The sequence below is a fragment of the Tenebrio molitor genome, chromosome 9 (genome assembly GCF_963966145.1).
Source record: "Tenebrio molitor chromosome 9, icTenMoli1.1, whole genome shotgun sequence".
NCBI lineage: Eukaryota > Metazoa > Arthropoda > Insecta > Coleoptera > Tenebrionidae > Tenebrio > Tenebrio molitor.
The window spans coordinates 6,070,454-6,087,606 of record NC_091054.1 but is presented as its reverse complement, the minus strand read 5'-3'; the positions used below and the strand labels follow the sequence as shown (position 1 = coordinate 6,087,606).

The following is a 17,153-nucleotide window of genomic DNA, read 5'->3' as shown; positions in this document are numbered from 1 at the left end:
TTGTCACGTGATGTTTTTAGAACAAATGTTCGCGAATTCGTCGCCACATGCGTCCCGTAATTTCATCAGCTTCCCCGACACGTGTGTTTGCATTGTCGTTAAGGTGCCATAACAATCGACCGCCTTCGGTGCTCCACCACGTCTATAAAATTCGAAATTAATCCGAATCTATTTGGCGGACCAATCGATACCAGCGGGCGAGAAATGTAAACCCGGGGCTAATTTTAAATGTTTGCGTATGTCGTAAGGGTTGTGTTGATTTTGCGAGTTTGGCCATATTTATTCAAGTTTCAGGGGCAGGAGAATTCGCGGTTAATATTTTAATTATGACCCGGAGTTTGGTTTTGTTCCTTCGGGGGATACCGGCGCTCGCCAAAAAAATATTTTCACCCGTCATTAGTCCCGACGTTAAATGCGAGCAACAGGGTCGGTGCGGGGACGGATTTTTTTTTTCGAAGCGGATTATGTTCTATGGGGGCAAGGTGTGGAGGGTGCGTCGTGATATCCTATTTATTAGGTCTGGACCAAGTTCGGACAGAGTAGTTTGCCCGGAACGACCGCAAAACACCAGCCGATAAACAGATAAATTTTACAAAGACCCAAAATTGTATTTTGCGTGAGTTATTACCCTTTGTGGGCTCCTTTCATCCACCTACGAACTTAGCAACAATGCTAAATGCGCTCTATCAAAACATAGCCAAAGCAAACCTTTATTTCCCGGCTCTCTTGTTTGCGCTTTAATTAAAGGATTGTTGTGAAACCTCGATCAGACTTCATTAAATTTATCGACGATGAAATATTAATTCGTTAATTACTTACAATCCGGTCGGTTTCCGTTGGAAATAGTACAACAAAGAAAAGACAATAGACGCTGATTTAATTCGAGCCATTTCTCTAGGAAATTTCCCTAATTTCCTAGTGTTTACTCAATACTGTTTGCGTACTACGAATCAAATAAGGGAATGGGCGGAGTCACGATCGACACCGAATACTGATTGATCGAGAGCGGCACGTGTCGCGCTCTTCTGTCAATATTTTCTCGTAAACACGAAGACTTCTTTTCTGGATTTTTTCTGTTCAATCGTCCCCCGGAAATCATGTAAATCAGTCATGTTTCTCGTTCATCGCCGTCTGCTCTTACCTAATCTATCCATCCATTTTGGTGGTGGTTTGCGAATGCGGCCCACGTAGGAGTCCTTCGGCTGTTATTGCACTTAATCTTTCGGTATGGGTGGCTCGAATAAACTAAGATTGCGAGTATTGTAGGAATTTCTCGACGAAGGGGAAGACACCGATTCGAAACGAGACACCAAAATTCATTTCTCAGCTAAACGGCTTGTAAATACACGTGACGTCGCGCGAACACCGGGGGAACCCAGAACAGCGAGAAATTCGTTCTTAATCCGTCGTAAACTCTTGCTTTATGTAAATAAGACAGGTGATGGCGTTTAACGCGACCGTGAAGTGAATCCGAGGAGAACTTGATGATGATTTTTCGAAACGTTATAAAAATTCGTCGGTCGGTGCTTCGCAGTTTTTCGATCGGCCTGAAATCGAGTTAAAAAGTGTCGGATTAAAATTCGGAAAATGCACCGCCCCAATCCGGCAAGTTTTTAATATCATTTACATGGAAGTTTCCTGATTGCGGGTGGGTCCACCCCCTCGAATACAACTTCGGAAAAGTAGCACGCGCTGATGGAGTGGCAGCAAGTCCGGGTGATCGATGCACTTTTTCGGCCGATTCCTTCGTCGCGATTATCGATTCGACGGGGCGCACCAAAATTCCGGCCGACGGTTTAATTATCACCGAACAACGGAATCGAGCGTCGGAGCGTCGAGTTTTTTGTGGGACGGTATTATTTGCCAATATTTATCAGCGAAACCGAGAACAAACCGGGTCTTGTTAACATAATGAGGCGTTCATCAATCACTGACAAGGAAGTTTGACTAGGTTCGCCGGCGAATCGATTAATTAACCTGGTGGTAATCACGGCCCGGCAAATATTTAAGTAAGGACGACTTCCAAGTCTTATGTAACTTTATTCATCACATTGCAAATACAGTCAGCTTTGGTATATTTTTCGGTATTTTATTTGGGGGCCGGACTCACGCGTCCCGGCGGACGGCGCACGTGGGTCCGGTGCCCGGATTAACCTTAACAGACACTATTTTAACATAACATACATAAATCATATGATATTCGATACCCTTATCAAAATATTTATACAATTTACAATAATAATAATCTTATGTACATGTCGATAAAATAATTAAGACTCAACTATTATTTGGTGTAAAATTGACTAAATCTTTTTTTGGTAACGAAAAGTAACTAAAATTACGTCAATACAGTAAGATATTTACACTTAACCTACATATGTATCTCCCCAAAATAACATTTTTTCCACGGGGGGCTGTCACAGCTTTACAAAGATTTATACACTTTTTTACATTATTTTACAAGTAGTTGGCGGAGAGGTGTCTTCTTCACTACGTGTCCTCATCTCCGGTTTCCGACCCTAATTCCTCTCCCTTCTGGAGACAGTCCCTGATTCCCCGGAGGATGATCTCGACGCGGCGGTCGAGCGCCTCCAAATGGGGCTCCCACAGCACCGGCCCGACGGGATCTTTGGCCAAGCTCTGTCTCATCGCCTCGCCGAGCTTGGTCGGCCCGTTGTGGAACCTGAAACCGAACACATCGTCATTAACTTTGACCCGGCGCATCCGCCACAATTCGCTCGACCATCGTTGTGGAAAGGCCCCCTTTAATATTTGATATCGGTATCGAGCAGCGCGCCGTCGTTAAACTGTCAACGCTTTCGACGTAATGATTGGCGATTTATGTTTTATGAGGGTTCGTGCACGGAAATACCCTTTTGTTTGGCGACAGGGTTGGTGGGTTGCTTTTTTTTTTGGCGGTTGCAACTGCGGTGGACGTTTCGAGCGTGAAACTTTCACGACGAATCCTGAACGCGGCTGAATGTTATTATGGCGCGGAGGACGTGAAGTAAAATCTCACTTCGACGGATGGCGGTGCCGTTAAGGGGCCGTACACTGACAACTTCGCGTACACTGGTTTATTTTATTTATAAATCCGAGTAGGAAAAGGATTTGAAGTCGAGCAACAGGATGTTTCGAGGATGTGAAAAACTAACTTGGCTCCGATGTTACGGTTATTTTTATAACCGGGATAGAATGACAAGTGTAAAGTCCTTGTACTAGCTGTAATTGTTGCTTTTACATTCTGATGGTTTGTCAAGTGTAGAAATAAATGTCAGGTGGATTTTAACTGCACTTTCTTGTCTTGTATTGCCGAAAATATACGAAGAAAACAGAGATATTGTAAAGTGCGATTGGAGATTAAAATGTCAAACCCGAAGAAGCAAAAATCACTACGATATAAAGAGATTCAGTGAAACACTTTTGACGTGGATTGAGAGTTTGAACTACTCATATATCTAAAAAAAAAAGATTACGACAACAATGAATAAATAGTTAGGTAAAGTCCATTCAAAAATAAAAAAACCACCACCTGTTGCTTTAGGTTGGTAAAATTTAAAAAACCCTAGGTAGATATTTTTTCATACTATGTTGGTAACTATAAATTATGATATTTATTTGATTCAAAATAAAATTCAATTGCTTTGAATTTCGTTCATATTGTTTTATTAGCAGCACGTTTCATTTATTTATTGATTATTATTATTTTTACTTAAACATGCCCAGAAAAACAAGACACTTAATAACCATTTAACCTCAAAATTACAAGTGTCACCAAAATTAACACTAGACAGCGTTGCCGATAGTAATTATCGAGGAAAATGCGACGTTGGTGGTTTTTTGATTTTTGAATGGACTTTATTTGTGTATCAAGGGCAAAAAGTGCATCTTTTTGTTCGAGACTGAGTTTTTTGGCCGAGGCGCAGCCGAGGTTGCAAAACAGGTGAGGACAAAAGGCACTTTTTGGCAGAGGTGCACATAAAAAATGTTTTCTTCAAACGTCGGTTAATTACGGCGCCACGGTCAGCGTCCGAAAGGGTTACTTTTTGTCCGCTTGTGAGTACGTAAAATTACCAATTCATTAAAGGTCCCTAAAAAAATGTTTATGCCGTCTATGAAAGAAAAGATCTTGGGGTAATAGTAGAGCAGTAGTACAATAGCAAATGTGACGTTTTGCACTCGAAATTTTTCAGTTTTAAAAAATTAAAATGGGATAACCTCCGGCACACGTGAAGCATCTGCTAATAAAACATTAAACTTCATTAATCCTAGCATCAGAAAGTTTTTGTTGTAAACATAAAAAATTTATGTCCAGCTCCTGGTATAACTTTTAATTAAGTAATTAATAATTACATCCGGTTTGCTTATTTTACAAGGATTTCACGACTACTAATATTCTCAACCCCGTGCATCGGAGACGATCCTGTTAAATTAACTAGGAGGATTCATTTGAAAGTTCGCGACCTATAACAACATCTAGACGTCAGCGGTGTCTAAAACTCTGCAAAGTATCAAGTCGTTTTCCATCAAGTCATGTCGGAGTGTGGTGGATGGATGGCTTCGTGGCAACGGAAATTTGTAACGAGATGTAAAAAGTGTGTTGGGTGAGAGAGTAGTTTTTAAAAAAATGAGCTTTTTGAACTTGGTAAGGCCACGGGACATTTTACTTCCTTTCCAAAGAACGAACAAGCTATCCACGAGATGAATAAAGTTTTTGAAATCAAAAATGCATTCGAGGCCGTTTGGATCCTTTTAAATAGGACACTACTAATATTTCGCATAGATGGAATATTGATGAAACTTGGGTGGGTTCATCAGCAAAACCAAAGTAAAACAGCAATCAAAACAATGGACGCATGCTGTTTCCCCACTACCAAAGAAGGAAAAATCAATCTTGTCTGTAGAAAAGATGTTCGAGGTCCAAATGGAACATTCCTGATTGATTATCTTCCAAAGGATCAAGCGAGATACTTACTGTAACATTTTAGACCAATTAAAATGAAAATTCCATTAGAGAAGATAAAATTTAAGAAACAAAAAATATTTTTTTCTACAATCGATGTAGAAAGTAGGTCTTTGCGCTTGCATTTGACAACGCAAAGTTGACGTTTTCCGAGGACTGTCACTTTGTCGCTCACGCGCGAAAAAATGTACAAAACGCTCGCTCTTTGAATTTTTTGTTAAAATCAGATGTTCAGTGATTATTGTAACTAGTGACAACGAATAAACAGAAAGAATTGTTGTGTCAGTTTGTGTCGGTGTTGTTTGTGTTTTTACAAAAAAGATTGCTCAAAAGCCTGTAGAAGGAAGGGAAACTGTTGAGGAAGCGTTTTCGTGTACACCTTCCGAAATTGTAAGTGCAGCAAAAGAACCATAATGCACACTTCCAGAGCATGGATTACTTTTCAAAAACCGTAATTATTGGTGGCAAACGACTTTCCTCAGATAATGAACCAAACAAAACTGCTTTTGATGACTATTTTGGGGCTTTCGAGGGATCAGAATCTCGGAAAAGCATGAAGACACTGAAGGATCGCCGGACAATGTGCACTGAAGTGTATCGAGGTTACATTGAAAGTCTTTCGTTGTCAGGTCGTGGACTTTTCAAACGACCCTCGTATATGTACTTTGATGTTGGCTACTTAAGTTAGCGGACATTACTTAAGCCACGCCAACTGTACGTATAATGAGGCACGAATAGCCTTTCTCGAGGAGGAAAACGTTGAAGAAAACACATTTTCGTTGAATCCTTGGGGACCTCGCATTCTATTATCGTTACGAAAATGAACCGCGTTTTTCGAATTCGCAGTCCATCCATCAAGCCCTAAGCAACGAGAAATTTTGATTCACGACTGCGGAGTAAAACTTCAGCTCTCCGTCCCTCTTTATTTCCTTCGTCGAGACTCCGCCGTTGGTGGACTAAACAGCCACTTCATTACAATAAGCGCAAATTAAGCGCGGTCGGTTCGCGCTCCATCCTGCCGCCCCTGAGTACGCCGATACGTCTGAGTTAAAAGGATGGAAGTCGCGCATCGCCAAGGATAATATCGTCTGGGCCCGGAGCGGGCGAAGGGGGCGCCGGAAACAACAACAGCGTCGGCGGCGGCGGCGGTGGTAAAGAGGATCTTACCTGGGAGATAAAGTATTAATATTGATGGTCTGTGCATATTACAGTAGCCAATCTGTGCTGCTGAGTAATGCATGGGGCGTCGAGACAGTCGCCCAGCGCCACTACTCGACTAACCCCGTCCCGTAAACCGGCTTTGCGCCCCGCTCCAGACACGTCGTCGAGGGTGGAGAACCCTTTTTTATGTTGGCACTTTACAAGCGCACGGAGGGAAATGACTGATTAACGTTGAATGGATGCCGAGATTAGCTCCTCGTCGCCCGTTGCGAGATGCGAGAGAGATTATGATGATCGAGTACAAGGCATTAACTTAATTTCGGTCTTTTGTGCGAAAAATGACGAAATTATGGCCGTTTTCCTTGATTTCGTCGGATTACGTTTACGCGGGGGGATCGTGTTTACGATTAAATTTCAAAACCATCGCCTCCTCCGCCGCCGAATTTGCGTACGGTCGGTGGGTCGAACGATTTTTTCTCCACAACCGTCCTCGCAATTAAATAACAATTATGCGAAATTAATGCGGATTTCTCGAAATTTAATTACCGCAGACTCCTATTCAGATTCAGACGTATAATAATAAACAGTAGGAGTAGGAGTTGCTTTAATTTAAATGCTCGAAGCGATTCGGACGCTCGGAATAACAGTTTCTGTTTGGATTTTTTTCCTCTCCTCGAGATCTCTGTATTATTTCTAACGTTTTAACGACTGGAGACGGCGGCGGCGGCGGCGTACTCTAATTACAGAAAAGTTTGACAATTTCTTTTGATTCACTTTTTCGACACAAATTCATCGGAAGTGAATAATCACATTAAATTTCCTTCGATCCGACAACAAAGGATAACAACCCCAAGTTTTAATTGTGTTTGTAAATTGCAGCTCCAAACTTTCAATTATTAATTATAGTTAATTACGTAAATCAAAGGCGGCCATTTAAATTTCAATTATCATTTTCACTTTGGCAATTTGCGTTCGTGGTGCCCCGACCAAAATTTAGATCCGGAGATGCTCACCAGCGTTCATCAAAAAATAATGAACAGCCGAAGGTTCACAAGGCAACCAACGCCAACGTTTATAATTAGAAAATTATATGGTGCTTATTTTCTAGTTCTGTGAACTTACAACTACGCTCATTTAATATCTTAATGCAACAGACAATTAGCATTTGTAGTGTCGAGTTTAATTAACAACAGTTCGTCTCGTATGTTTCCTTTTTTCCTGAACTAAATAAGCAGTCCAGTTGGCTCTTTTGACGTCGTGTTTCCATAAATTGAATTGGAAGAAAAATAAAATTTGATGGAAAACAGACGCGGATGATTCCAACACTCGCCTACGGCTCGTGTTGCAATTTTCATCCTCTTGAATAACAGCCATCATTATACGCTCAATGAAGAATGTACCATTCTTCTCTCTAGAATTGTTTTGTGTTTTTTTTTTCCTATTAAAAAAGACAATATTTTCTTTTTTTTTAGCAAGATCGTCAATTCCTGACCCATTAAGTTCGGTGGTGAAATTAATAAATTTGCGGAAGCGTCCCCATCATTTGGAAACCGCTCCCCGAACTTATTTATTATTTAACGAAATGATGATGGCTCACGGTTTAATTGTGTGGTATCAATTTCCGTCACGGCGACGGCTTTGAGATAATGAAGGTGCGGGATATAACTCCGTCCCGGAAATAACCCCTGAGGACGGTGCCCGCTTCAGACAATAAATTCCTTTTAGTGTATTCCTTTTATTCCGCCGTTCGGAATTCAGTTTTAATTCTTTTTGTTTCCTTTTCATTAATTAATATTATTGCACTGTAATTAAACGAGAAAAGTTGTTTAATTTCTCTAATTTAATGAAAAGTTAAACTTTTCCACCCGAGAATGTGGCAATATTGAATTACGCGCGCCCCTTTCAACTTTTCCCGGCGCAAATTCTAATTTGTGAATAATTTCGGGGCGCGCTTCCGGATCGAATTCGGGTCAATCGAGATGAAGAAAAAGGGCGTTCCGGTCCGGGTGGTGGAGGGGGACAATAAAAATCGGTGGCGTAATTATGTAATGGCTTTTTTACGTCCCGTCATTAATTTCTAATTATGTCTCACCCTTTTATTAAGTAATTTCGTGCGATTGATGGAACTGCTCGATAAACACGGTCGCTGTCCCCGAATGAAAAATGAACAATATAAAAAAAGACGTGTAGAGTGTCCTTTAAGTGTTCTTCTAGTGTCACTTAAAAGAACTGCTCCCTTTTCAAGTTCTCGAAATAGCCGCATTTCTTTTCCATTAGCTGTTGAATAATACAATCGAGAGCTGCTTAAATTTCAATAAGCACACGTCGGAGGAGATGGCCGTCTCGACGAAATCAAACGAAACTAACAAAACGCCCGGGCACGGAACTATACTGGGTGTAATTGAAAAATAAAGACGACCAGCTGCGGCAAAGGGGGAATCGTTTTGTCATCGTTAAAGGTTAAAAACCCGATGCTGTCGACGTCGCCGACGCGGAATTGTCGAAACATTTTTCCCGTGGATAGTTTCCACGTGATCATTAAATAGAAAAATAATCCCAAGAACGAGTGAACACGTTTTTTTGTTCGACGAGCTTCTTAAAGGTTCCAAATCGCTTAAAATCTTCAAAATTCGTTTAACGTTTCGTTTTCACAAGTTGTGACATTTATCAAAATCCGTTCACACAAAAATTTTGTATGCAACTCGTTAGTAAAATATCTTTTTTTTACTCGGCGGATTTCCTTTTCGTGAAAAAAAGTACTTATTACTTTACTCACTTGTTGCATAAATAACTATTTTTGCATATCGTAATGAAAGTGGCACTTTTTTACATGCAAAATCGTAGTGAAAGTAGCATTTTTTTACACGGAAAATCGTAGTGAAAGTAGTACTTTTTTGCATCATTTTATTCCATTTCCTTGGAGATGATTGTCAAAGCATACCTAGTTTTTTTTGTAATTTTTTATAAATCCTTTTGGAGCAAATTTCTCAACTTACATCGATATGCAAAAAAATAGTGTGTACAACTATTTTAATTGATTGAATGTGTAGGATGATATTTCCTGGCGCATCCACCAATTCTACGACACTTTTAATAAACCGACAGGTACATTGTGCAAGTCACAATATGCAATTTTTGTATTTAATTTGGAGTTAATTACAATTAATTACAGTTTTTGTAGTTCATAAATTTCAAGGTTTCTAGAGATACAATTTTCTTTGTTGCTTTTGCAGCAGCGAAATGATGTTTAAATAATTTTGTTAGATACCTCCCTAGAAAGTGAGTCTGTATACATGGTTACCAGTGGGTGAAGGTTTCACTGACTTTCGCTCACGCATAATTAAAATTCGATTTTATGAAAAAGAATTGGTATATTGAAAATAATAACTACAACAATCCATCATTTTACATAATTCAACAGAACGACAGTCACCGAATATGCCCATCATTAGTACAACTTTCTGCAGGATCCACTTATCCGCTTCCAGTAAAAACTTGCAAACATCGTTTCTTAAAAAAGTTGCAGCTTTTGTCGGCTGATAGTTTCTACATTTTGTTTTTAAAAAGGAGGTGAGACTGCTGAACGTGTATCGTTTATTATACATATTAAAACAAGTATGTAATAGCTTATTAAAAAACCTGAAGATGTCAACGTTTTGAAATACAAACAGAGTACTCTTCAACATTGAATACCGCGACCACGCTGATGCTGCTCCTATAAATTTAAAATATAACATTTTCGTCTATTCCTTTGATCCGTTTCTCGGTTTTATTTGTTGTTGTTGTTTATTTTGTTTTTTTTCCATAGCAACAGATCCCTTTGAAAATGTGATAATTTCTAAGGAGGTATCTCAGGTATCGAACAAAACCAAAAATATCACTCGAGAGTACGGCCGCTTTCGTTCACTTGAATTACATCGTTCACTCATTTCGCGTGAACAAAAGCTTTACCTTACTCCAATGTTTTCCAAATTCCCAATCAGTCTCAATTAGTAAATTGGTAATTTTTTTTCATGTTTAATATAAGAGAAGGAGACCTTCGCTTTCTCATGTTTCGTCGTACAAATCAAATTCATTGGAGAATAAAAACCGTGAAATATTTTTTGCTATACTATTGCTATAGTTATTTCGTTAGGCTAATCAAACGTGTCTGTGACAGTTTGTCCCATGTTTGTAGATGTTGTAAGCAGATATCACCTGATGTCTTTTTAAATAATAAATTGGTATTTTTTTATTACTATTCGATATTATCAATGATCTGCTTTGCTTGTTTCCTCACAGTTAATATCCACGTTCGCGACGGAAAAATATTTACTTCTAATATTTCTCGGCGCCTCCACCATTTTTTTAATAAAGTTGCAGCTTCTACGGTTAACATTAGAGATAGGTACTTCCGGTGTTTATCGTTCTTTTTATTAAAACAATATGTTTCAAAAATATTTCTTCAGTTTCATGTAGATCCTAAACAGACATATTGACGAATTTCAACATATCTCAACATATCGTGGCGCTCACGAATAGTATCGAAAATAATTTTAAAATACCTACTTGCTTTTTAATGAACGTTATGTGTTTGAAGTGAGTTTTTTTTGTCTTGTCATGCGATTGTTTTTTTACCAGCGTATAAATGACGTAAGTTACATTTACAAAACTCTACCTGCTTTACCTAAAACAAGAAATAAAGAACAGTGCGGTTATGAAATATAACAACACTAATGCTGTTATGTAAAAACAACAATTTGTTTAATTAATGAACCGGGTGGTTTATCTAGCAAAAGTATCAAAGTTAGTCGTTTTGGTGCTTTGATAAATTCGACCGCCGTGAAAAATAGTATGCGCTACACAGTTGTAACAGAATTTCGAAAAGTGAAAATCTTTCCTCGATTTTGTTATGTTGCATTTTCCAACCTCGTATTGTAACGTACCATGTTAAACAGTTTAGGGAAACTTTATTCCAGAAAAATGAATTTCTCTGGTAAGATAGTTTTTGACTTAAGGTAACCCTAAGTAACTCAATGACAGCAGAAACACGACTTAAGTAAAAAAATCTAACTGGATCATTTCGTTTTAAACCAATTTAAAATTTAAAACTATTTATATTTTCGGTTTTGAGCCGTCTCTTCGTTGTGGCATCGCGATCGCTCAGGTATACCCGCGCAATTCCTTCGCGAAACATTTTTATTTGACGTCTTGTCGTCATTTCGTTTCGGCGTCGTATGCGTCGTGTCTCTTCGCCGACGTCCTCCGAGATGCGAAAGCGCAACAACTACCACTCTCGTGACTACGGTCTATTAGAAGCCAGACCGAAAGACCGGCCGCGGACTGCCATAGTAAAAAGTAATCTCACAACCGCTGCTCATTTCGGATGCGGTTACACGATTCAGACGAATGAATGGAGATCTGTATCGCGTGTTGCACGCACCCTGCCTTCTTATGAAGCCCGCATTTTGCCCGACACACTTCTCCACGGCCGATCCCCCATCCCATCCCAAAACGTTGATCGAAACCGCGGAACGTCATGACATCGGTCCGAAATGTTCGATCATGGTCCTCCCACCGACTCGATCGAACCCCCAAATTGATACAAGATTTATTACGTACCGTTGTCGATACAGAAAATTTCGTTCGCCGCTATCCTAACAAAGTTAGCTTATTACGAAGTGATTTATGTAGGATTGGCCCGGAGGATTCGCACCGGACGAAAAAAACGAAAAACCCAAGAGAAAGATGAGGACAGCGGACACAATTAAGAATTTAACGCAGAATTAACTCAATTTTTTTTGGTACGACTGCGTTCTTTCGATTCTGCGCATCAGGTTTCTTCGGTTTCGCCTGCAGTGACAGAAACTTGCAATTTATTCGGGACGCAAGCTGCACATGTAGCATAACATGTCGGAGTCTTTTTGGCCGTAAAATGGCCGACGATGCACGGAACGCCGTTTCGACGTTCCCTTTATCCTTCCAAGTTCTTTCTTCCGAATGCAATTAGCGTAAATGGCTATCGTTACACGCGAATCTCAAACTACGGTTTTCTATTAAGAGGCCGGTTTGGTCGATTCCCAAGAGATAGCTCGGAGCCACTCGCGATTGCCAGACATTCTCCCGTTATTCCTGTCTCACATAAAATTAACGGGATCTATAAGGGCGCAATTAAAAATCTCCAACGTGGAACTACCACCCGAAGGCGGGACTCTCGAGGCTTCCTCGTCGAACCCAACTCCCAATTGACGATGCCTCCGACTCGTGTTCTTCCATCGATTCTCTTTTTTTCCTTCATGATCAATGGCGGAGCGTGTTTAACGGAATAGAAATTATCAAGACGGCTAAATTGAATTCAGACTGACACTTCCATTGGGGCGATTTAAATATAAATAACAGATTTCCTGCGACCTATAGGGTTAAGGCGGTGCCACGGCTAATTTAAGTCGGTCCGTTTCCAGTCACGCTCGTATTTAATGTTGGATGTAGTTTCAATATAAACTCATTTTTGTCAGGCAAAGATCGATGCCGGTTTGCCTCGTGGTTAACAGGCTATTACCGACCGACGAAGATACGCATACAAAATAGATGAGGTTATGCAACCAATTATGCTACACTTTTTTTTAATTATCCAGTAGAAGCCGCGTTTCTGAATTAAAATTTAATTTCATTTTAAGGGGGCGTAATTGGAACGTGATTCGATTAGGCGAAACACAAAAAAAGATACTTCCGAAACCGTGTGGTTTGTTTGTGTTATTTGGATAAAAATTAGATTGGATACGTTGATATCCGACTCGAAGGACCAGATATCTCCGTTATGGCTTTAGGTATAGAGAATCGACAAATGCTTACAAACAAGGAGATTTTGTCGTTTTATATCAGTGATTGGTTCACAATTTATATCTCAATGTAAGGAAATGTAACGAGTTGGTTTTATGTTTTTTATGAGCCCCGACTAAACCCTCCATTCGGATCTGTACGTAACGCAGGTATCCGGAAAGGATTTTATCCAGCCTTCTTAAAAATGTGATTCTGATATTGAAAAAGTTGGAGTACGTCTTGCGCAAACATCAATTTGAAAGAAACATTGAAAAGGTGGCGACAGAAAAATACAAATGGAGCGGGCACAAAAACCATAGTATTACATTTGAAAAAAAAGTCGACGTCATTTTCGTACGAACCGGTGCATATGCATGTTATTCGTGCCCGAATCAGTTTATAGAATTTTAAAAAACGACTGTGAGGCAATTTTGAAACTCAAACTGAACTATCGCCACCCATCCCTGAGCGTGATAGGTCAGAACTTGCAAAGCAAATATCATTAAAAATGAGTTGAACGAAACAACAAAAAAATGTATTGAAAGTGTTTCGTGATGTGTCGTCGAGATGCAACGTTGTTCTCCGTTCGAGAAAGTTCGTAGACAGTGGCGTCGAAGGTGCCTGGATTTGGGGAGTGGGGTGCTCTTGTCTCGATCTTGCCCCTCAAAATTGCTACCGACTTACTTCTGAGAACTACTTGTGTTTTATTTACGCGAAGTACATCCCTAAACTTACATGATTTGGAAAGTTTAGCGCCGGAGAAGTTTGCAGTATTAAACACAGAAGTAGAACGGAAAGAGGACACGTAGCCGCCGATTCGACTCTTGTTGGCGGGAACAAAACCGAAAAAGCTCGGCGCTCGGCGATAAATTAAACCGGATATCCTAGTTAAATCCTGACGAATTCAAAATTCGAAACGGTTTCCTGCACCGCGCAAACAAGACGTCTAGGATAACGCGAGTCGTCGAGCCGGGCCGAGCAAACAGGAAATTGACTTTTATGAAATGGTGTAGTGTTTATTCAACCCGGGGGCGGCTTAAGGCCTTATGCATGTTTTAGGCGGGAGTTTAACGGTCCCCGGTGCCGAGCATGACGAGCGTCGAGTCCTCGACTAGTCGCCGGGACAATTATTTCAATTCTGGAGTCGTAAATAAATAGCGATACGTCGGGGCCCTCCATCAAAGCTCGCTAAAAGCTCGAGGCGACGCTCCTCGAAAACTATTATAAATGGTTTAAGATAAGCTGCCGCGTTGAAAAAGATGAAAAGGACGAGATACGACGACCCTGCCTGCAACTTTTATGCGCCTTTAGTGGTTCGAGGATTTTCGATTTGAGCACTGTCGAGCTTTTAATTTTTCAGAATCGCCGACTGAGCCGGAAAAAGATTCGATCGTCGTGGCCGGACGGGCTCAAAAGTCGCCACCGCAAAGGAGCTTTCAATCTCGCGAGTTTAAGATCAATTATTTAGGCGGAAACGTAATCCGCCGGAAAATTCCGCTCCCACGCAACCCACACCTTGGGAATTTATTAAAGCCCTGTCGGGAGCAGACCGAGCTGGATGCGGTGTTTGGCACGCGTCCATCGGACGAAACTAATTCTTTTTTTGGACACTCACGTGACTAGCGTCTGCAGCGTCGACTGTCGCAGCATGCAGCACTGCAAGATCGGGGCCAGAATGGACAGTTCGTCGTGGAAGGGCTTGCCGAAGCCCCGTCCGTGGTCGAGGTGGAGCGGGAAGGTGTCGTTCCCGAACAGTCTGCAATCGCCGACCTGGTTAATCTCGAAGACGACGAATCGACGTCTAAACTAACCTGAAGGTCTCGTAATGATGTCTGTCCATGTTGCCCATCAGGAAGTCTAACACGGCCATGTCCATCAGGTCGTAGAGCCTCCTGCCGCGGTCGTACGGGGGTATTTCCCTAACCAAGGAACAATAATTGTCTTCGGTCTCCCATTGGGCTTTCCTGCGTTTATGGTAGGACCTCCTCCAAGGATGTCTCCATACCTGAAACGGCCGAATTACAAAGATCACATCGTGAAAAAAATGAGAACAGATTTCATTTAAAGATAGGACGCGATGTAATTTGGTCTACTCAACGTTGAATCCTCTTTTATTCTTATTTATTAGTGTCGACGCGGAATAAACAGGGAGATAATAATTCCACGAGATTAATACGGCCGCGTCTCCGTCGGCGAAAAACAGCAAATTTTTTGCCGGATTCGAGGTCCGCATCAGGCGGGCCTCTTTCACCGAGCTGCCGGAAATAAAAATAAAAGGCGCCAGGGATTAAAGGAAGAATGGATAATCGGATGATGCGCTTAAATGTTTACATTCATCCACACACCGATGAGATTTGAAGGCGGTTTTATAAATTTTGATAAGCACTCGCGCTCCGTTTGCCACAGAAATGTCTTCTGTTTTTTTTCAACATTTATGACGATTTGAAAAATATCTTTCATTCAAAAGAATGACTAGACTTTGTCCAAAGAAAAAACAGTGAGCGAAAAACGATGAGCGAAAGTGAAAATTATATTACAAACAAGCGTTACAAAAGACAGTCCTACAGTAAAATGTTTTGTGGTTAAAAAAAAAGAACACAATAAAGGACCTCCTTGATGTCGAACGCTCGAGGGCTTGTTTTTTCTTTACACGGTGACAGAATAAAAAGTTTCGGTTTGTCGGTGCGGCTCATTATCGCCGCGATGAATTGCAAATCGTGTAATTAAAAAACGTCTCTCGGAACGTGATAAAGCGGTCCGACGTTACCTTCCTGGCGGCGATCTCGTTGGAGGGCAGGAAGGCGGCGAAGCTTCCTTCCAAACTGTCGGGATTTCCGCAGATGGCGTGCGAAGTATCACAATAATAGGTGCACTTGCCGTGAAAGCACAGGTTATCGGACGGCGACACGAAGAACGTCTTGAGCAGATCCCCTTCGGCCTTCTGGTACAGTTCGGTGGTCATGTTGAGCAATCTGCCGGTCACGGGCATGGCCCTTCGGAAGCCCAGGAGCCTGGAAAACCGTCGACCGATATTAATTACCGTGAAAAATCGACCCCATTCGTCATGTAAACTTAACGCCGACTCGGACCAATTTGTCATTCGGAATTGTGTTTGATCCTTTTGGCAAGTTGTTGGTGGGCTGAGGATTACGTCGCGGAGGTCGCAACTTGTAAGTTCCCTTCGGAGTGGGTGGCGTAACGCGACCCGCATTATTACTTATTTACTTCTTTATTTGACATCTCCTGGTTCCACGTCCGTCGCGTCATTAAGGGAGTGCGCTCGTGAAAAGTTGGGTGCTCTTAATAAAGCGCAAATAAAAGCAAACCGGGGGTGTCCGCGGGCAACCCAGACTTTACATTCGCCGATTTATTTTTCATGAAGAGTCACCATTATGCGAAGCGCTCGTCAAAACTTTCGATGTGATTGTTAATATTTTACGCGTAGAGATGTAACGACCGGCCGTGGCGATGGGGCCATTGTGCCACGACCATTGTGTCGAAGAGGCTAATTTGGAAAAAAATGTCGCCACTGATGTGTCTGTCAATATTATTTACACGTGCCAGACACGATTTCTCGTGATTTATTAATGACACTTTATCTGGATTTTCAAGGCTTCAGTCGCTCCGGCTGAAGGTTACGCTAATGTATGTACACGGTGGCCATTTACATTTTAATTGGGAAATTATACGTACAAAATTAACAAACAAACAAAATTATGCAGTTTTCTGCACGACAACGTCGTCCCGGAATTTTCCTGTTCTCGCAAACACGGGAATATAATATTCCTTGGTGGTCTTATTTTGTTTATTTTCCCGAGCATTCACCTTATAAGCAATAAACTACAGTTGCTCTAATTGGTCTTTTATTTTTTAAACAGACTCTGTAATTCTAGCGATATTACTACTGTTCTTGTCCTTTCCTTTCCAAATATAAGAAATGGTTTCCCCACTTATTTAACCAGACGATTATTGGTAAATTGCTGCTTTTTTTTCATACCCTAATAAGCACTTTTAATAAAAACATTATACGTAAGTGTCTTATTAGTAGAAATACATATCATTCAATGGGAGTATAATGATGGCTATTACTCACGAGGGTGAAGTTTGTGGCGCCTGCCGCAGACGAGGGCTGTAATCATCGGAGTGAGTGAGTAATAGCCATTACATGCGAGTAAAATGCGATACTTTTTTTTACATTATACAGATTTCATCATTTTTTCTATAAAACTTT

At 40.9% G+C, this 17,153-nt stretch overlaps 1 protein-coding gene across 2 annotated transcripts in view; it reads right to left on the bottom strand.

The window, feature by feature from the left end:
* Positions 1–2,020: 2,020 nt before the first annotated feature.
* LOC138138062 (extracellular serine/threonine protein CG31145) overlaps positions 2,021–17,153 on the bottom strand; it is a 112,754-nt gene continuing 97,621 nt past the window's right edge. For both annotated transcript variants that reach the window (XM_069057791.1, XM_069057792.1), the window contains exons 7-10: positions 15,690–15,933; positions 14,734–14,927; positions 14,538–14,678; positions 2,021–2,683 (exon numbers count right to left, since the gene is read on the bottom strand). In XM_069057791.1, the coding sequence (XP_068913892.1) occupies positions 2,491–2,683; positions 14,538–14,678; positions 14,734–14,927; positions 15,690–15,933 (772 nt within the window). In that variant the 3' untranslated portion in view covers positions 2,021–2,490. The remainder of the gene's footprint in view (positions 2,684–14,537; positions 14,679–14,733; positions 14,928–15,689; positions 15,934–17,153) is intronic.